The sequence below is a fragment of the Chlamydotis macqueenii genome, chromosome 2 (assembly GCF_036417535.1).
Source record: "Chlamydotis macqueenii isolate bChlMac1 chromosome 2, bChlMac1.mat, whole genome shotgun sequence".
Taxonomy (NCBI): Eukaryota; Metazoa; Chordata; class Aves; order Otidiformes; family Otididae; genus Chlamydotis; species Chlamydotis macqueenii.
In genome coordinates, this window is record NC_141557.1 from 3,876,014 (window position 1) to 3,897,991 (window position 21,978).

At 36.9% G+C, this 21,978-nt stretch overlaps 1 protein-coding gene across 1 annotated transcript in view; it reads right to left on the reverse strand.

Annotated features, from left to right (window-relative positions):
- MINDY4 (MINDY lysine 48 deubiquitinase 4) overlaps window positions 1-21,978 on the reverse strand; it is a 76,132-nt gene that overhangs the window by 21,814 nt on the left and 32,340 nt on the right. The window contains exons 10-14 of the mRNA XM_086741731.1: window positions 20,361-20,462; window positions 19,311-19,374; window positions 17,889-17,954; window positions 17,580-17,647; window positions 1,764-1,827 (exon numbers count right to left, since the gene is read on the reverse strand). Of these exons, the coding sequence (XP_086597857.1) occupies window positions 1,764-1,827; window positions 17,580-17,647; window positions 17,889-17,954; window positions 19,311-19,374; window positions 20,361-20,462 (364 nt within the window). The remainder of the gene's footprint in view (window positions 1-1,763; window positions 1,828-17,579; window positions 17,648-17,888; window positions 17,955-19,310; window positions 19,375-20,360; window positions 20,463-21,978) is intronic.

Genomic DNA, 21,978 nt, shown 5'->3' on the forward strand with positions numbered 1-21,978 from the left:
ACTCCAAAAGGAAAATGAGAAAATATTAGCAGAGTTTTCAATGTTCATCTTTCCAGAGGCAAACTGCTGATAATCAATACACTCTCACACCCCACTCTCAACCTTCTGATATTAGTGTTCGGGTTTTTTAAAAAATAAAACATTTTGGTATCCCTTTTTCTCTAGAATGAAAGCTACAGTATGAATGACAAAAATTAAAAGACTGTGCAGTAGTATCTGATATTTCTGTGTGTGCTTAGTGATGTATATTGTATGATGGACAAGATTTGTTACAAGATTTTGTTTTTTCTCACTGACTATTTCTGGGTGAACTTAAGTCTCATTCTGCAAGACCCTCACCCATAGGGCTCCACATCTGGTCCATATCACTTATATACTCATACTTGCGACAGCAGATTGCTGGTTATTGCCTCTCCAATTGAACTTGAACCCGATCTGGTTGAAGATGTCCCTGCTCCCTGCAGGAGGGTTGAACTAGATGACCTGTAAAGGTCCCTTCCAACCAAAACTGTTCTATGATTCCATGATTCTACAAGTGTGTCAGAGGCTAAATACATGTGAGAAGGTGGGTGTTTGTGCATGGGCACGTGCAAGTGTGAATAAAGTTCAAGGAACAGAGACACCAGACTTTTTGCTTAGCATAAGATCCCACAAGGGCCAGCTAGGATGCAACAGGGTATAACAATATCTAGCAGCAGACTGCGCTACAGTAATGAACCAGCTAACTATTAATAAATAACATATGTCAAGAAACATGAGGGGAAATAAAGTTTCCAGAAAAAACAGCCCAAATAACCATGCTCGAAGATATGAATAACACTGGCGGTGTCAGCTTGGACTTGATGTATGACTTCAAAAATACTGCACATATTTATAGGCTCATGTTTCTCTCAAAAGACTCACCAAAGTTTATCGGTTCTTACTGATGTTTTTAGGACTCCTAATCCCCAGTGGTGTTCCACCACCTTCTTGAGGAATCACCACGCAACTACAGTATAAAATTCTTCTAGCAACAGTATAAGAGAAGAACAAGAACCTTGCCTTTTGCAGCCAAAATAGTAGTACATTTAATAGCTGTGGACCATACTCAGATCACACAACTGTCCATGTCCTAGCTGTGGGGGAAACCAGACATTCCACCTACATGTCCAAGGTAAAGTGTTTCCAACTGGGTGGATGCCTCTGCAGGCCTAGAGCCACTGAGAGACATTTGGTACAGGATGCAAGCTGGAATCCAAACTACATGAAACTGTGATCTTAAGTGTCAGATCGCAATTCAGACTGCTTATTTTCAAGCATCTCATGTCTTTCAGACACACCTGTAATAAATCAGTGTCTCCAGTTTGAGTTATCAGTTAGCTTCAGTCAGCATCAGCTCAGTTAACTGGGCAGTGACTGTTTACAGAGGAGCTATGCAACCGCAGTCACCTTTTGGAAATGGTAGGGAGGAAACACAGTTCGCAGTCTCAGCGGTATCTCAGCACTAAAATCAACTAAGAGGTTCAAAAGAGGCACATGAGAGAAGTGCGAGCACAAGCACACACAGGTACAGACACATGGGCACCAGAAAACCAGGCCAAAAAGCAGAGGCTCTGAAAGCAAAGACAGCAATATGCCAAAACACAAGAAAAAAAAAAAAGAATAAACGATCAAGGTGCTTGACATTATGGGGAAAAGGGGAAAACATAAGGAACTTGAAATAAGAAATGCCATCTCTGCATGCAGGTGTGTATGACATGCCCAAGCCCACATGCTTGACTTACCTGAGTACAGTAGCCATGGCTGCCAATCAGTCGGTTTGTAAGCACATCAAAATCATTGCGCACCCTGAAAGGGAGTGGAGAATACAATTAAATTTAAACACAATTGCTTCTTTTCATTAGACTTAATGTCTCTAAAACCTGGGAAAAATATCCCCAAATTGTTTCCCAACCATAAACATAGCTCTACATTTTTGAATCCTTTCAAGGTGATCTTTTGCATTGCAAAAAAAAAGCCCATATATATCAACTAAACCTATAGCAAGCAAAAGACTGTTAGAGCTAGACTAAAGAAAATAGCTGTAGAGGAGAAAAGAAGCCATTGTCACCAGCAGGCAGAACTTTAGAAATTAGAACTGCTGGACTACTTGTCTTACAGAATCACAGAACGGTTGAGGTTGGAAGGGACTTCTGAGGTCGCATTGTCCAACCTCTTCACTTAAGCAGGACCACTGAGAGTCACTTGCCCAGGACCATGTCCAGATGGTTTTTTAATATCTCTAAGGAGGTAACCTCCACAGCCTACCTGGGCAACCTACTCCAGTACTCAGAGAAGATATTCTCACAAATGCCCGTATTTGTTATTCCTGTCATCAACACTTGGACTATAACCACAAACTGAAGATGATATAGTCCATACACTATATTGTCCATGAAAAGAAGAAGAAAAGAAAAAAAAAAGTACCCTAGGTCAGTGCATTTATAATACTGCTGTGTGGTCCCTTGTTCTATCTTATGACATCAAAGAGAAAAGTCTATGAAATTGCATTATTGATTATTATGGAGTAATTTTCCCCAAAACTAAGTTACCTCTCCCATAATTTATGGGATTACTGAATTAGTGATTGGTTCATTACCTAAAAAATAAAGGTTGTAACTGTGATCATATTTATCCTGCAGATAAAATGTAACTGCAAACATTATTTTATACATAAACAAATACCTAATCTAGTTTTGAGAAAAAAACCAGTGCACTATATTCTGGGACAGCTATGGTAATAAACTCCACAGAGTAATTCTACGGCTCATCAAAAAGCTATTTCCCTTCAGTATAAAATATGTCAATCTCAATTGTTTTGGCCACATCCTTATTTTGGTATTGTAACAAAGGCAGAGAGAATGCTTGAATGATTATCCTTTGAAACTTAGTTATTCTACATACATCTGGCCTTCTCTCATTTGACTGGTAAAATCTCTATGCACCAAAATATCAATGTTTCCTGGCAATTAGCACAATCATTTTTTTTAAAAAAGAAAATATTTTATTTGTGATAAAGTAAAAGTTGAATTTATGTGGTAGAGTAGAGCTAGCTAGAAATTCCCCTTCAATATTGCTATACATGCTCTGTTAAAAAATTGATTTCTTAAGTAAAAAGCAGGGACATTCCGTCTTCATCCAAAACTTTACGTAATTATTTTCTCATGGGATTTTTTGAACGCCAAAATCAGAATGAAATTTATAAGATTTCCAGCCCTAATGATACTTAAAATGATTCAAATCAAGTCATAGCCATTGAACCACAATTCCCTTTTTAAAAAATTCATTTTAAAGATAATTTACAAGTCAGTCTCAATTATAACAAAGTGCCACTACAACATCTCTTGCTAATGTGAAATCAAAGACCACGGAAAGTGTGCCTGTGGTATGGAAAATTCTCTCATGTAACATTGCAAGGAATGGATGAAGCGATAATAATCTTTGGATTTCGGCCATTTTTTAGTTTTAGAAACAGTTTCATCTTGAAAACGCCATAGCCTTGTTTGAAATGAGTAGACTATACAATATGCGTCAGTTAGGGACGGTGGGACATACGGCAAAGACAATAGGAGGAAGTTCTAATTTCATCTGTAGGTACAAACAATATGGGAGCTTAGAGGTGTATCTCAGATTTTCAAGAAGAACATCTGCCTTTCAAATCATCTCTGCTAATGAGGAAACAAACATTAGCCATATAGTTATGAGATTTACATCTATTCTAAACAGTTTTAGGATTATTATTCATACCTGCCAACGACTTAGTAGCTTCTGTGCAGGTGTATTTGTTATGTTATAATAAAAGGCGTCAGCTTTTAAGTGTGAGCATACGTTATGCATTGTAAAAACCTCAGATAACGACAACAATGAGTTTTATTTTCTGCCAGGCTGTGAAGACATTCATTGATGACAACCAAATCTGAAGCATTTGTTCATTCTGGTGTCTTGGCTATCAGATGCCAAAACAGATGCAATGAATAAATCATTACTGCTAATACTACTTTGTCCCGGCATGCAATTTTCCATTTATAATTTTTAAATCACGGTAAAACAGAAAACCCTATCAATTTTAAGCCAGGAGACTTTTAAGTATGCTGGTCATCATCAGACAATGAGATAAAGGCTTGACTTTACTAAATCCCTCTTTTATAATTTACAACCCAAAGCTCTGTGTGCTGCTTTGACAGAATCACAGGTCTCTAAGAAGACACTACCAAAGAGAACAGTGCTGCTGGTAAATATTTCCTCCTCATGCTATATTATCAGTATTTCCCAGTGTCATGGTGGTACACAATTCTAACTGGAGGCTGAGCTAGGAGTATATTGACTGCTGGTGCAGAATGGTGGTATGTGCCTCACCCAATAATACTGTAAAGTCTGTGAAACTCATCTCCACATAGTTTATTAATTTGGTACTATTCTTTTTAAAAAAACATTTATATTTACATCTTTTTTTTTTTTTCCTCTTTAACAGGGTGATCAGGGTGAGGTACCTGTATCCTGGGGCTTAACTGCCTTCTTGTTCAGCATGCAACCAAATATTTTTTTTTCTTACATTATTATCACATAAACCAAACATCATCATGTGGCAAAATCAAAAGATGTGTAAGGTGGCTTCAGAGTAAATATCTACTTTATAGCAATTGGAGAAATATTATGACAGAAATCAATAAAATACATTTGGTGTGAATTATACATATTTTTTCATTTTTTAATGCTTCTTGTTTTAGGGTAGGAATGCCTGAAATAATCTTTAAAAAAACAAGATTATTGCATATTATAAATTTCATTTTCTCTCCATACTTTTGCTGGTGATTCTGTGTTAATCTTCAGCCTTGTTGAAACTCTTAGTTTCACAGCTACTACTGTGTTTATTCATGATATAAAGTACTACAGGTGTACAGACGTTCTGAGCCAAACCTTTGACTGAATTTTCACAGTCACACTGACATAATTTGCTGACTTCAAGGTAGCCATGACAGTTCTCATTAGGAATCTACCTCAAGTGTTCAATTAATTAATCCATTCTGTGACTTGATCCATTCTTCATTATGCCAGGTTGGATGGGGCTCTGAGGGACCTGGTCTGGTGGAAGGTGTCCCTGCCCAGGGCACGGAGGCTGGAACTAGATGAACTTAAAGGTCTCTTCCAACCCAAGCCATTCTATGATTTGATGATTCTATCATTCTATGACCCATAAAATAAATTACAGTGATCTATATAGACTCCACTGAAGTTTTAAAAGTGCACAAATAAAAATCCAAAATACAAATATTTTGAGTACTGGATGCTACACTGTAACATAATCTTTAATCAGATGAACATTTTCTTAGCAAATAACACTCAGTTAGATAAATAAGACATTTCAAAAACGCTTCATACACATTAATTCTCAATTTACTTTCAGGAAAATCCTTGCCAAGTCTTAAATGGGTAACATCTGAGCATTGAATATTAAATACAAGAGTCACATACAAACTGTAATGCTATGTGTAACTCCAGACTATCAAAATATGAGTTCGTTTTCATGTCAGTTATTTACCCTAGATACCATTTGGGGTGATACCAGAAGAACATAAAACAATATTAAAAAAAAATGGTGCATTCAAGTAAGCGCTAGCTGGTTTACAGTCCTGAACTCTGTGGCAAAGCTGTAATGACCTCACTTTGTTCATGGCAACAGACAGCTATATTAACAAACACACAATTACAAGTCTACTCCAAAAATAGAATTTGGGTTGGGAGGGAGAAAAACTCATCTTCAAGCATAAGGATTTCAAATAATTACAATGGGGATGTGGAAAATGACAGGATGGGTGACTGGCTTATTGTGTAAATGTTCCATACTAATTTTTTTTTTTTTTTTTTTTTAATACTAGCACACTGCAAAAGTTTCAAATGAATGTTGAAAAAAGAAGGGAAGAGCCCTTCTGAAAAAAAAAAAAAAAAAAAAAGATTGCTGTTTGGAATTCAAACCAGTGAAAGCAAGAAAGTGGCTTCATTCTTTATTTATCACTTTTTTTTCACATACCTGCTGATTTCTCAAAGTTCTGGAAGTGTACATGTCCTGAGGTAATCATGCACACTTAAATCACCAGCTTTGCTGCTACAGGGTGCTAACACACTATAGGAAATATTTCTATTTCAGAGGGATAGATCTAATGTGAAAAGTGGTTAATCTATCAGCATGTTTAATCCACTATTTCATTTTTAAAAATAAACTATCTCTCCTATTGAATGCAGTATGTCTTCCTGAGTGCAACGCATTAAGCAAAGATACGAAACCCAGATCAGCTTAACCATGTTGATCTCAACGTCTAGCAAGCAGCCGAACAGTACACAGTATGACAGCATAGTGGCTGAAATTTGGCAAAAATATGACAGTGCTTTTGTAACTGCTCTATTTTGTAGTAGAATCACACATTTGTTCACATCTTTGGAGTCTTTTTAATAAATACACTTTACGTCCCTAAAATCAAAAGACTTCATTTCTGAAATGCTTTGATTTCCTGAGGGAAAAGGAAAAAACAAGATTGGGAAGATGAAAAAGCTAATCAATCACTTAGGGATGGGTTTGATATCACTGATTTTTTTTTATATCTAAAGATGAACACATAAACATCAGCGAATCACTCTGGGCTTCTTTACATTTTTGTACATGGAGAGAAACTAGTACATCTTAAAGGAAATTTAGATAATTTGCAGACTAGAGAATGAAATTCTACTGGAAAATGCCTTTTCTCCATCTGATGAACACAAAATAAAGGGAGTTTGCTATGACTCAGGCATGGCCATCTAATTACTATATACAAGAAAACGAACAGATAAATCATACTCACAAATATGTTGCCACTGCAGACAGGCTGAGTATATTTTTTTTAGATTAGAAGCTGCAAAACAAAGTTGCTATAGAAATGACAACACCCTGTAGCTAGCCGTGGAAAAAAAGACTCCTCAATTGGACAAGCTAATTAAAAGCAATGCATGAACACTCGTTTTCAAGCAGTCACTTTGTTATAAATTTCATCTCAATAGCAACAGAATTTGAGCATTTAGATACAGCAGAATCAGAGCACGTTCCAATGGTCAGAAGAAACCACTGTCAAGATATGCAGTAGCTTTCCTATGAGGAGATACTACATAGATGAGGACCATTTCACTACAAAAGGACGTAACTGATGGACTGCAACAGAAGTTCAAAAACTCCTCAATGGTAACGAGATGATTAAGAAACATTTACTCACTCTTGTCATAACATGAACTAGGCAACACTCTGTAGACTTACTGGGCAACCAGTTCAAGGAAACAAAAGAAAAAAAAACTCTTTCACAAAGCACATAACTACATCGGGGAACTCATTGCCACAGGATGTTGTGAAGGCCAAAAGAATTAAAGGGTTCAAAAAGGTTTTAGAAAAATTCATGGAGGATAGGTTCATCAAGGGCTAATAAACTCTATGGTCCGGATACAACTGCCAGCTTAGGAAGTCTCTGAATTACTGACCATCGGAAACATGGAGAACATACCAGCAGAATAATTGCCCTATGTTCACTCCATTTCTTATGCAGTTTCCTTCAGTTGCCACAGCTTTCCACTACCAAAGATGGGCTAATAGGCTAGATGGACCTTTGCTTTGATCCTATACAGACAGTCTTATGGAACTGAGGGGCAAATAAATTCACTTATCTCAGATACTTCTCAGAACAATACTCTATGTTTGTATTAGCCATGGTGTGGACTACAGCCATATCCCATACTGGGATAAAGCAGAGCTGTGGAGAGGTGGAAGAAAGGAAGATTATGTTCTCTGCATCTCACAGGTAAAATCCAGGCATCCCAGTTACTCTCTTTCACAGAAAATCACATTTCTTAATTTCTTTCTTGGCTTTCCACACTTTTCTCAGGGGTAGCTTAGGAACCTGAAATTTAGTCATGCTTTGACTAGGTTTATTGAGTCACAGGCTAAGTTTACTGATACACTTTCACTTTGTACTAATATTGTTCTTTAAATTAAATAACTCTTCTCAGTCCTTCTTGTTTACTTACAACTCCTAGTCTCTCAAAATTAGGTTTTTTAGGCTATAAAAACTTTAGTTTTTCTTTTGTAAGACAGATTTCTCTTTACCCTGATCTTCCCTTTCCCTACACTTCTCCCAGTTTTAATGGCTGAATAAAATTCGACACAGTATTTCAAAGAGGATGCACCAGTGCCTTCCACCATCTATTAATATTTCTTCACCTCCTAAAACTATTTCTGCTGATACACCCCAAGAGTAGATCCAATGCTGTTTTATAATGCTGGCTTAAAGTCACAGTGTGCTCCACTACTCTCCTCAACTCCTCATCCTGCCATTTACAACGTATGAACCACCACACTACAGTAGTAAGCAGTCTGTTTGCATGACCTTGTAGTTTCTGTAGTTAAAATAAATTATTTTTTTATTACCCTCATCACGAAGCTGAGCCAACTCTTTTTCTACAACGCAATTTATTCTCCATACTGATAGCGCCTTTCAGCTTTTGAGTCATCAGTACATTTCATTAGCACAGCACTCCCTAATTCCAACATTACTGTAATGAATAAAACTAAGTTTAATCCCAGACTGATCATTGAGGAACTCTATCAGTAACCTGCCCCACACAGCTAACTCTTTTCTGAGTCCCTTTCTTTATCATCTTTTCAATTGTTAAACAATCTATTTTTACATTAGCAAATGACTTCTTATTTGGCGTAATATCAAATACGAAAACTTCTTATTACCTCTCCATCAACTAATATTATTGTACATTTGGTTTTTTTCATTTAACTAACAATTCTCCATTTGGTGCTATAATTGCATGCTTTACTGAAGTTTAGACAGAATTCACCTATTTCATTTCTCACTTTTAAAAAGCAGCTCTTTTATCGAAGTAGAATATTAGTTTAGTCTTTTATAACTTATCCTCTGTAAAATCAGGCTGCATTACTTGGCAATTTTCCTTTTATCTGTGTAGTTAATTACTCTCTTTTCAGAATTTTTGCCTACAGCTTTTCAACCTGCTGAGATAAAGGCTAAGTTTCTTAGTCTGCTTTTCCATCTTTCTTACATGTAGGTGTTGTTTACTATTATACAGTTAAATGGTGACATCTATTGCAAAAAGGTATTAAACATCATTGTCATTGTATTTGTGAGTTTAGATGCTAGTTATTTCAGCATTTGGAGATGGAGAACATCCACTTGTCCAGACTTACTGCACCAGAGATGCAAGGTTACTCTGTGTTTTAATGGGGCAAGTGGTGCAGTACAACAAAGCCTGTAAGCTTTAAGGATCAAGTCCATTCATAAAGCCTGACAAAGCAAGAGAGAGTTCAGAAAGTCTTGCATAAGTTTAGGAATGAGACATAGGCAAACACACTAGATTTTTTTTCCCCTATTGACATAAGAAAAATTCCTGTTTCGTACCCACACCAGATTTGCCATCATTCAGTACACAGTTCACTTCACTGTTCTGTGGACCCATGCTGGTTACAGGCTTCCTAAATTTTCATAACAGGTAGACAAGAGTCACATATGTCTCCACTATTTGTGCAAATCCCAGCTTCTTTTCCTTTTTTTTTTTTATTATTTCCCAATATATCAGTTCCTTATGTAGTAAGATGTCAAACAGAATCAGTATAACAATCTCTTTGTCTTTTTGTTTCGTCCCTCTTTTGCTGAGTTCGGTTCCATTTTTTGTTTCCTTTACCACTAACCTTTGTTCCTTCAAATCTCTTTCAAATCTAATTTAGCTGTCCCTCTCCTTTGCCTTCGTGGTCATGTTTCCACCTGGGAGACATTCCTTATCTAGCAGGCTAGATAACTTCCTTATCTTCAGATCTTATTTGAGATGCCTACATATTTGTGTTGTGTCAGACCCTAGTCTCCTTTCCTGTATCTTGTCTTTAAAATACTGTTCTGCCATCACCTCTAGCTTTAATCTTTTGTCCTTCAGTCCCTTCTTTCTCAGAGTTATAGGGTAACATTTTATACACCAATATATTCCACTGAATATCCACTTTTGAAAGAATATAAATCTCATAGCTTCAAAACTTGGTCTAACATCCTCCTTCAAATATTGTGAAGGCGGTCTCACTTATTATCCCTGTCTTCTTGTCTTCCTTTGAAGGAAAAACGCTAATTTCTTTGAAGCAAACTCTCTTTATCGCCTCTTAGCAGCTGAAGCTGCAACCTGTGCTTCACTAAGGTTCTACATTTATTAATATAGCAAGTAATTCTTGCCCAGTGAATGTTCCAGCTAGAAGAGCCTCTGTCTAATTCACACAACAGAGCCTCAAAGGCAAGGAAGATCCTGGAGATTACAAGTTGCATACAACCTATCAAGCAGGAAGCACTGAAGTTCACTTACCCAAACAAACAAGGACTCAATTCTTCCCTACCAAGGACTGGATCCCACACAAACTCTCCTATTCGCTCTCCTCCCCCTGTTCTTGGTAAATCTAATCTCATGGCTTCCTCCATGTTGTAAAATCACAAACGGGTCTTGGAGACGCCTGAGACTCTCAAATATGGATTTTTCAGTTAGGTCAAGCTGCTTGTTTTTTAGCACTGTAACGTAATTGACAGCTGTTTCGACTTAAAAATAGCTGCTTCCCTATCTTTTTCAAACACCAAAAGACCAAGCTGTAAAATACATGATGACATGTATTTATATTACAGAACTGTAAACACTGAGTGAAAACCACTCACACACGTAATTTCCCCTTGCTGTTGGTCTCCCAGGCGTTCCCAAGCAGGGGGAACTACCTCTGGAAAAGTTTTCCCAGAAAACTGCCTCACAGAAAAAAAAAATATTTCCATCAAGAAGAGAGTATGTCCCATGTGACCGGATCTTTTCTGTGAAGTTGTAATTGCTTTTACGGTTGGACAAGCCAAATGGCCATTTCGCAGAAAGCCTTTCTTCACCAGCCAAATAGCATGAGGAGAGTAGGTGCATTTTAAGGGAACTCTAAATTAGAGATCGGCTCTCAGACAGGAAAAGGTGTCAGTTAAGGAAAGTGGACTGAGGGTGGAGGACCCATTGTTCCACCCACAACTCAAGCACCAACAGAGCATCACTTTCTTTTTCAATGTCCTACGTGACTGAAAGAGTTTAAAAGTCAAGTAACATGTTGGAATCACCGTTATGTCACAGTAAATGATATAGAAAAAGATACAGAAAGGATACAGAAAAGGACACAGAAAAAAACGAGCTGACACAGATTACTACAATTATGATTATTTTCTGCTACACATCTCAAGAAAAACTTGTCTTATTGAATAAAGGTAGTCTTTCCAGAGCTTGACTTTCAATATGTTTTAATTGCACTCATTTTATAATTTTAATATGGTTATTTGAGATTATTTAAGATTACTTATTGTAATGAAGTGTATGGTTAATTAAGAGTGCTTATTCTGTCCTTGCAGCAATATAAAATAATCCAGATGAAAATGGACTAACAAATCATGTCTGGAAGACAGGTAACACCACTGCTAGAGACGTCAAAGTTCAGTAGCCAGTTTACAGTTTCTTGTCTGATTTGTGGCACTTCTTTTTGGCCACAGTAAAACAATGTGCTCACATGCTTACAGCACAAGCCCAACAAATTATACATATCTGGAAGCAATTTGATAAATCAATTCCCACGGGCTTCTGCTTCTCAGTTGTCCTATGTCCCTCCTGTTCTCTGAAAACTCTGTAGAGGAGAAAACTCTGAAAATTATGTGGCTATGGGCAAACAAGTGATCTTGAGGCCAGGTAGTAATTGTATATATACCTGCTCTTACCGTGCAGCAAACCCGATGTAACTTTCTCCTGTGTGAAACAAGGATGGACACATCTGTTTGCCCTGTAAGTTACTGCATATAGAGTCAGAGGTACTGGGGAGTAGAAGGTGGCATGCTTAGGTGACCCTGCATGTGGCTTTACTCTTTCAGACTCTTTGGAAAATAAATCTTCTGATCTTTATTACAGCCCATAGGCATTACTGTATTATAAATATAGAACACATATATATAACAGTATGTCTCACAGTGAAATGCTGTCCTGTGGAGATGAGTAAAGACAGAACTGTTGAGGTTTTTTTTAATTTATAAAAATAGTTTGCCAATGGGCCAAACCAGGAAAATTCTTGCAATATGCTTGCAACCTGAAAAATAATTACAGAAGTAAAATCAAGTTGACAAATGGATATATATGAGTATAGTACGGGGCATAATAATGATAACAATGCATAGTATCCAACATCCTCAGAGCACTTAAAAAACAGATTCCTCAGATAAGCAAGTTATCTGTTGAGGAAGGCACACCAGTTCTGTAAATGTGAAGCTAGATGTGCTGCATGGCCAGAGAGGGATTGCAGCCACTGGTCCTTTAGCCTGTTTGACGAGGTTTTGTTCTCACATGAAGTTTAAATGAATCAAAAATTCTCTCCCGTATAATATGCCAAGTGCAGCTCAGCTTCATTTATTACGGGAAGGATATTTTTGGAGATGGAATATGTATACTAGCCAGCTATCAACACGATTTGATGCTTGCATATATTTATTTAAAGGACGGATTAGAATGAAAGATGAAGGAAATTTAACTTCCCTAGTTCAGTAAAATGGTATCACAGGAATGAAGAATAAGTGCTCAAGGGCACAGAACAACAAAATTTTAATCATATTATTCCCCTTAGTAAAAATTCTTAATTGATGAAAGATTTCAGAGAACTAGACAAATTACTAATAACTAAGGGCAGACTTATTTGGCATGAGAAGTCCTAGACTGATAAGGAACTAAAATGTGATATATTTCATCTAATAAAAAGGCATTGGATTGGAAAAATAGGAAAAGAAAAAAAAAAAAAAAACAATAACCCAAACTCTCAGTCTCAGAAATGGAAACAGCACAAATAATTTTGAAACACGGCTGTACACATGTCTGGAGCAGTAAAGACTACAGAAGGATATTTATTAGAGTTGTGGGATCACAATGAGGAAAGAGGTGTTGACGTACATTTTCCTAGGTTTAGAAGTGGCCAACCTTAATGAAGTACACAGCCTCCTCTTGACTTGCAAAATCACTCTCCTTTTTTTTTTTTCCCACAGATAAAGCCATTGTTTTCTTTATTCTGACACAAACACTGTGTGAGAACAAACTGAAAAGATACCCAAACGACAATGCTGACTGCAGAATTACATTTGTGGTCTGCTATCAGTAAATGATAAAGTATCCTTAAGTTGACAATAGGGATTGCAAACACTGGTGGTTTGATTATATTGGTCAGCAAATTTGTAAGGAACACAATGAGTCTGTGCTTCCAATGAGCCTCTATTTATTTTCTCCAGGTACCTTGAAAATGGCAATACACTGCTTTTCCACAAAGGAATTTGACCTACAGAATTTTCTCCCTCCATATGTTCTTTGCTATAATAGGTTCTAGTAACAACAGTTTTATGCAATAAAAAATATAAAATAATATGGCAATGAAAACAGACAGTGTGACTGGTTGGTAGGAAGCAGAAATTTAAAGAAGGCTTTTCAATGAATGGGATCAGGATCAACCACATCCCAACATAGCAACGGTTTTGGATGAGTAAGCACAACGAGGAAGGTGCGAGTGCTAGAGGTGACGAGAGAGCAGCTAGCAGAGGAACCTTGTGCTGCAGTTCCAGTATACATTGCAACTTTAGTAAGACTGTGGGGTCTACTGAAGCTGCCATTACTGGGTCAGTGTAAAACACTCCTGAATATTTGTAACCTTCCTGCAGGCAATGTGCCACTCTCAGATGCAACGATGAGGCCCACACAGGGGCTTGCAGCCCACCTTTAAGGTCAGTCTCTCCCAGGTACATGGAAAATATCTCCTAGCTCTTAACAACATGAGGATTTCAGTACACGTTTTGCACATTCAGGAAGATTAGTCCCTTGAGCTAGTACAATACGCCCACTATTTTTTAATTTTTCACTGGTTGTAAAAAAAAAAAAAAAAAAAAAAAAAAAGAGGTTACAATTGTTAGTAACCAGCATTCCTTCCTGTACCAGAAGCAACAACACGTTCTCAGCAACTTCCTCAGGAATTCTCACTCCACTTTGGCCATTTGTTATCAGTTCTACCAGTGATGATCATTAGTACACAGAGTATGATAAACTCATTACGAAAATCTACAAAGCAGTGCAAAATTCTGCATTTCCTGGCATGCGTTCCCATTAAATAAAAATACTTAGATTGCCAGTGATTTAGAACAACTGCCCAATAGACCTAGCTGAAATCTGGTATTTCTGTTTACAGGAAAAATCAGTAACAACGTAAAAATTATGGAGCCAGACCAAAAGTCAGCTTATCCCAGCATCCAGTGAGCAGCAGCAATAGAAAACGTCAAAGCAAAACACAAAAATGGGGCACATGGAGATTACATCTAGACAGGCAGTTAAAAGGTACTGAAGCATGTATGTTCCAGTAATTTGTCTATATTTATCTGAACCTCTTCATACTTCTGGTCTCCTCATCTCCCAGTTTTAAAATTTACTTCTGCTGTGGAAAAAAAAAGTACTGTGGTTTCTTTTAAAATCAAAGCCTGAACATTTCCATGGTAGCTCCCAAGTTTTTGGACTCTAAGAAATGATGTAAAATCACTCCTTATTCAATTTTATCATGGATGTCTAAATTTTTATCAGATCTAAGTTCTTCCTCTTCAATGCTAAAGAGGAAAGATTTCATCTGTCCTCATGTAGAAGCTGGTCCACACTAAAGGGGAACCTTTTTTTTGTCTTCCAGTGTGTTCTAGCTCTAATGTATCTTTACTGACCTGGGGAGACAAGACTACACTGAAGATAAAGACATGAGGAGATTATATATTTATACAAAGACATTACCATGGCTTTATTCTGTTCTCATTTCTTATCATCATAACTCCCAACACGTTATTTCCCCTTTGTCTACCACAGTAAATCAAACTAATATGTTCAGATAATTAAATGACTGGTAGTGGTGCCAGAATTTCTCTCTTTTTTTTTTATAACAGCCTGTTTAAAGCTCAGCACTAGGTAAATACAGCTGAGAGTGTTTTTTTCATCATGTATAATGCTTTGCTTTATGAACACTGAATTTCATCTCCCATTTTATTGACCAGTCACTTTAAGACAGATTTCATTTCACCACTTGATATTTGCACTGTAAAGCCTCTATATGAGTAGGTACTTAGATTTTCTTTTATATAGGGCAGTTAAGCAAGCATTTCAGGAGATTGTTTATCTCGTTCTAAGGCAGATATTCAAATTAAGTCAAATGAATCATTACCTTGTTCTCTTTCTTGAGCATAAGGAAGCCTAGATGTAAATATTTCCATAGAAAGTAAGATAGATCATTACTATCAAAACAGCAAACATCTAAGAAATAGGAGTCTTAGCTAGTAGTTAGCCCTCTAAAATCAAAGAAAAGAGATATGCACTGCACCTCCTCACCTTTCTTGACGCCTATTTTTGGATGGAATGACTCTCTCTTAGAGAAGCTTCTCTCTTTTTACTGATTACAGAGGGAACTGGGAGGACTGAGACCTGGCATAATTTTTAGAAGGCTAAACAAAGATGAGATTACTCCATTGTTGGCACTGTGAGATCCTTCTGAACCACGAAAACTTAGTCACAAATTTAAGAAGGTGCTAACAGGTCTTGATCATTCTGAACCACACCAACCACTGCAGCTCTCATTCCTGAGTTATGTGGCAAGGTCACAACTGCACACCTTCTTCCATCTGTACAGACGTGGGAAGCATCTCTCCAGAGATGTGACTGCTCTGAGGAAGTCTGTACATTTTGTGGGCTCACTATCCCCTACCCCTTCTAGACCAGTTCTGGATGGGTTGAACTGCACAGGTCTTGAAACAGTGGTACTTATCCTTCAATTAATCAACCTCACCATTTAGTCCACATTTACTGCTCTGCCTTTTAATTTTAATTAATGCTTCCCCACAATACAAAATAAGGTATTATTATTTTCTTCTAATTATATCCTGAAGTGAAAGCTTCAGTAAACAATGAAATTAATCATGGAACAGAAAACATTGGTAAGAATATTTTTGATTGAAAGAAGCATTTCAATATTCGTTAACCAAAATGCCAGTCTTCTCCTTGTTGAACTAAACATAAATGCTTTGGTTTGGTTTCATTGGACATATCTCTGCATCTTATACAATATTGTTTCATGATAACCACAGTTCAAGACGATTCCATCCTTAGTCTTCAACTTGCTTACAAGAAATGTCAGTTATTTAGAGAGGAGATATTTACCAAGGGACCCCAGAGAGTCAGCATTGTGGGCACATGCTGAAGAACTGACCCAAACAGAAGCATTTCAACATGATTTGAGAAACTAAAATATGTTCAACTTCTCAACTAAAATTAAATAATGATCTAACTTTTTCAACAGAATATGCATACACAATTAGGATAACTGAAACTTCCATGGAGTTTCGGTTTGTTTTTTTTTAAAAAAAAAAAAACAAAAACCAACTGATTTTCTGTTTAAAAACTGGGATTTAAAAAAAATCCCAGGGAGATCTATTACTGGCTGAAAATTCCATTACCTAAAGCAAGTCTTATTTGTCTTCAATTATTCATCCAGAACTATGCCAGTTATGTAAATAATTACTTACAATGTGTGTAACACTCACTAAATGGTACATATTTCTTGATGATATGAGCAGTGAGTTATTTGTCTTGATATTTGTACTATCCTAAGAGAAGTACTATGACATAGCCATTCAAATCTATTATTGAAAATTACATAAACGAAATTTAGTTTGCACTTCTAAAAAAATCTGTGCAAAGGGTCTGAAAACACATTCCACTGTATCTAGTGACAGAGAAAAATTCATGTTTCTTATAAACAAAAGATAGACACCAATGCAGTGTATTGCACCGTACCAAGCTAGAAGAGTAACGGTACTTTAAAATGAAGTTCTGTCAGAAAGTCATGAATCTTCCTTGAAATAGAGCTACATTTTATAAACAATTCTGATAGTGTAGACCAGAACTGTAAAAATATTTCGATACCTAAAAATGCAAATAGACACCATAAAGAATTTTCAGGTTCACTTTATACACGTAGCTTCCCCAAATACAAACACAGATGACTGACTGGTGTTGTCATAATCCATCTGTTAAGAACTGAGAAGTGATGGGAAAAATAGGCTTCTTGCTTATCTTATTAAAGAATGTTTAACATTTTATAGCAAGTAAAGTAATGCAATCGATAGCAATTAGGAACATTGCTGCATTTGGTGATCCTACCAAATGCAAATATACCGTTACTTGCTCAAATACCTTTACTATTCTGGACCTCTCTGCTGTCACACCAAATGTATATACAAGTGTGTGCATGCATTACAAAAAAAAAAAGACAAGATTAGGTGAGTAAATCTGCACAACTTCCCTATAGTTATCAGAGTAAACATCAAGACAGATTAAAAAGGCCAAAGAGGTAAGCGCTCCATGGCTGTTTGCTCACTTTGCACAGCTTGGTTGCTTTCCAGTTTATGAAATAGGGATACAAAGCCACTCACAGATTGATAGATCTTGACAAGATGACAGATACAGTCAGAAGGATGCACCCGCAGGGACCAACTTCAAACTGAAAAAGAAAAGAACTGTATTTACTTTCTTTGTTGTTTATATTTTTTTGCCCAATCTTAAAGAAATGCAAATAAACTGAAAGCCTGAAGAATCATTCTCATTTATGCTAAAACAGAATTTTTTTTCTCTGTTTGGTAAAATGCAAGGCATATTCATTCAGTGTTTGAAACAACGTTCAGTAGACATCAAGACTGGCAGGTGAACTATAACAGGTTTAGTATCTTTTCTATACACAGTACCTGGTGAATATTCTGCTGAAGAAATACAATCAGATCTTCATATCTTGTGGCACTATGGAGTATTAGCTGGGAAAAAATGTAAGAAAAATATGTAATTGAAATAGTAACAACTAGTTTTTATAACCTGAAAGCTGAACTAAACTAACGAAACCTTTAGATTTGGCTGGAAAGATTTGAACCAAGAAAACGGAATAAAGATCTAATTAAATCTACCTCTTACTGTTTCTACTTGCCATAATATTCTATCTCAGTATTTTGTATATTCTGAAATTTTTAATATTGTTTCTTGCTCTTTGGACACTTTGATTCAATTTTAAGCATTATTTTTGCAATGAAAAAAAAATCCTAGAACAAACATAGGAATATTGCAGCTTTAGAAGACATAGAGTGGGCAAGTAGCTCAGGTGTTTGTACCTATGTGGTGAGACATCTATAGCAGGCATGTATCAGAGCACTTCATGTCATACTCAGAGAACACTCCCATGAAGTGTTCTTCATACTTAACATGAAGTTCAGGAGAGTTCACAGACAAAGGCTCTAGCTTCAACGTTCTTTGTCTTTTTTTCCATCTTCAGATTTTAAGAGAAAAGATGGCCTTGTATACACTGTGTGAGGAAAGATCAAGCAGTCTGGATCATATTCCTTTTCATCACATTTCCACTGTGGCTACGTCCATGTGGCCTTTGATAAGCAGTACTTAGAGGCAGCATAATGGTGTTAGTTGCACTTTAAAATAGCCAGTAATTCAGAATTATGTTAATACTTTAATTAAATAATCTATCCTATCTCTTGGAAGAGCATATAGCCAAGGTTTTGTGCTGCATTCACCCTATTTATACAAGTTCTCACTTCCAGTTGTTCCAAAACTGTCTGGTTCTGAAAAGCTGTTGACACATCCATTCCTCCATTTAGGAGGGCAGTAATATTTCCTTAAATCAATAAAGCCTGACTTATGGCATCACTGTTTGCAAAGCATTTGAGAGCTTCAGCTGGAAATAAAGGCATAACTGGAAAGTATTTTGCCATTTGGAGCTTCTGGAGGAAAAAAAAAAGGCGAAGAATTCTGTGTCAGAGAAGAAGAAAATACTGCTTTTTGATGCTCCATGCCATGCTGGTCAGCTTGAAAGGATCCACATTCACTTTTACTGCATACCAATAAAAGCAGGCACAGTTTATAAGCTTGAAAGGTAGACAGAACAAAAACGACTTCAGGGAGCTCCATTGCACACAGACACTGGGACGACTCGGAGCCAGAAAGACTATGGGGTTTTGTTATTTCCTACTGGGTTTTGGATCACAACTAATCTGACACAAGAGATTTGAAAACACTAAGAGAGCAACGGAAATCAGATTCATTGACCTAAAATAAGAAAAGCTAGAAAAAGGATATATGGACAATGTTTGAGTTAAACAGAGCCTTACAGTTTCTAAGATTCCATCAGCCTTGTATTTTCCCACAGGAGTGAATAGCTGTCTTCCTGATGGCCTGAAGAGGATATTCAGACAAAATCAAAGCTCATGTCAAAAGGAACAAAACGGCATTGAAGAAAAATCAACGTTATATGAACTGAATGATAAGCCAAAGATTTTGTATTATTATTTTTAACCACTTTTTTAAAAAAGGATCTCTTGTATAATAAGTTCATATTACATATTAAACAAACTTTTATCAGTGAAGCATATACTGGAGCTGTTCTGTGCTCCCTGAGTCTATTTAATATGAATTACAAGTTTCTTTATACAGAAAGAGGATAACTATAAGTTTAAGATGTTAATTAAAGTTTTTTATTGGAAAAGAATATTAGAGCAATGCCATTAAAACAAGCAGAAGAACATATGTATAATATCATCACAGAGAACATGTTTTATAGATTTAAAGTATGCAAAATATCATTTAAAATGTCTCTGAATTTGTTGCTTCTATTTCAGGTTTGAAAAAGGATTTCTGTGCCCAAAAGCTTCTCTGTTATTTTTCAGTTATCTTAGTTGATCTAATAAAAGAAATGACCTATTCTCACAAAACCTGGCTCACTTAAAAATAGCGTGTAAGATCCAGTACAGCCAAAGCCAGCTATCTAAAAGTTTGATGCCTTGGATACAAGCAACATGGTTGCATAGCATAAACTAAGTAACTACCAGGCAGCTACAGCAAAAGGAAATTAATCCCAGCCATAACAGAATATCCTGCAATATAAAAGTGTCAAGAGTAAAATGCTGCATCTGGAAAAATAACTCTTGGTAACGATTTTGGGGGAATCCTAGCCTCAATGAAATCCACACTATCTTTCACAGCAATTTGACTATTCTGTCCCAGCTACTGCGACAGCAGAAATGACATTTTGCATTTTTCCCTAAGCCATTCTAGACTGCATAAATACATCTTACCAAACTTCCATTTTGTGAACTATGTACATAGATAAGACACACGTATAGGAGCATTGTACAATAGCTAAAACTGCTTCTCCTACTTACAGTGCCACAATTGCTTTTTCGTTGCCTCCTGCACGCCACAGTATGTCTGCAATAGCCATGGTGAGGCATTTGGTCCGGTGAACATCTGAAGGCTGAAGACAACTGCAGTCCAGGAAATGCAAGAAACAGAGAAGTACCAAAATGTGTATCGAGAAGCTTACTCATCACAGGGCAAACTGCCCCAATTACATTATACACAGATTCATTGCAAGTTTGCAGTGAAAGAACAAAGCATTATTTTAGAGACTATTTAGGTGTTGTAACGCCTGGCAATGAGGCTCTGGCGAGTTGCCTCAGACAATTATTATCTAGGTATCTCAGTTCCTATAGTAAAGAAAGAGACAACTTGGACAGCCAACTCAAAAAAAAAAACCCTGTAAATTGAACAGGGAGCCAGCATTGCTACTGAGAAGACACACCAGGTATGAAGATACTGTTGAATCTGACCCTTCTCTGAGGCATAAAGCATCCGAATGAAACACCATGAGAGCACTTACTGTGCATGCAGTATGAAGAGCTCCCAGCACTGGACTGAACAGGTGATGGGAGGATGCGGTGCTGCTATTCAGCACCTGAAGAGCTCTAAAGAGGGAGACACAACTGAAGTCGCCACTGCAATATGGGCTTTCAGGAACCATTCTTTGAGGTGAAGCATCTTAAATATAATTTGAGGCATCTAAGAAGGCACCTTGGGTCTTATTGAACATGATAGGATGAGGGGTAATGGTTTTAAAATTGAAGGAGGTACATCCAGATTAGACATTAGGAAGAAGTTTTTTACAATGAAGGTGGTGGAACACTGCAACAGGTTCCCAGAGAGCTGGTGGATGCCCCATCCCTGGAAACATTCAAGACCAGGTTGGATGGGGCTCTGAGCAACCTGATCTGGTTGGAGATGTCCCTGCTCCTTGCAGGAGGGTTGGACTAGGTGGCCTTTAAAGGTCCCTTCCAACCCAAACGGTTCTATGATTCTATGATTCTATAATCATATCCAGTGAATAGAGCTATATCTAGAAAAACTTCCTCTTTAGATTGCTAGTAAACCAAACTCTGGGTACAGTGGCTAGGCGTCTTCCAAAGTTAGAAGCAAAGCAGAAATTTGAGGGAAGTTAATTCAGCTAGGTCAAGTGTTAACAGTAGTGTCTTGCATTTGGGGGATCTAGATGAGCTTACATTGCTCGTAGTGGTGGCCAGACTGCTGTTACGGGTACTGAGGCTAAGCAATTGTAAGCTTGCTAGCCTATGTCTATATGTTCTACGACAACACCCTTGTAATACAGGTGAATCTAAGAGATGACATGCACAATCTCTACTTCTAGGAGATTAATACTAAAAATGGAGTCTGATTTACAAAGAACTACTAAAACAAAAGAATTATCATTATTATGAGCAATGGACCAAAATCATGAGAGGACTAAATGAGGTCCTGGACCTGAACATACACAGAACTATAATCATACACTGAAAATTAATCTTCTAAAATAAAAAGTTGATGCTTTTTCGGAATATCTATTTATAATTGGTTGGACAAAAAAAAAAACCCAGGTAAATATACTTTAGGAAACAATACTGTATTGGAAAAAAAATGGGCAAATAAGCTAATTCATCTTTAAATCTG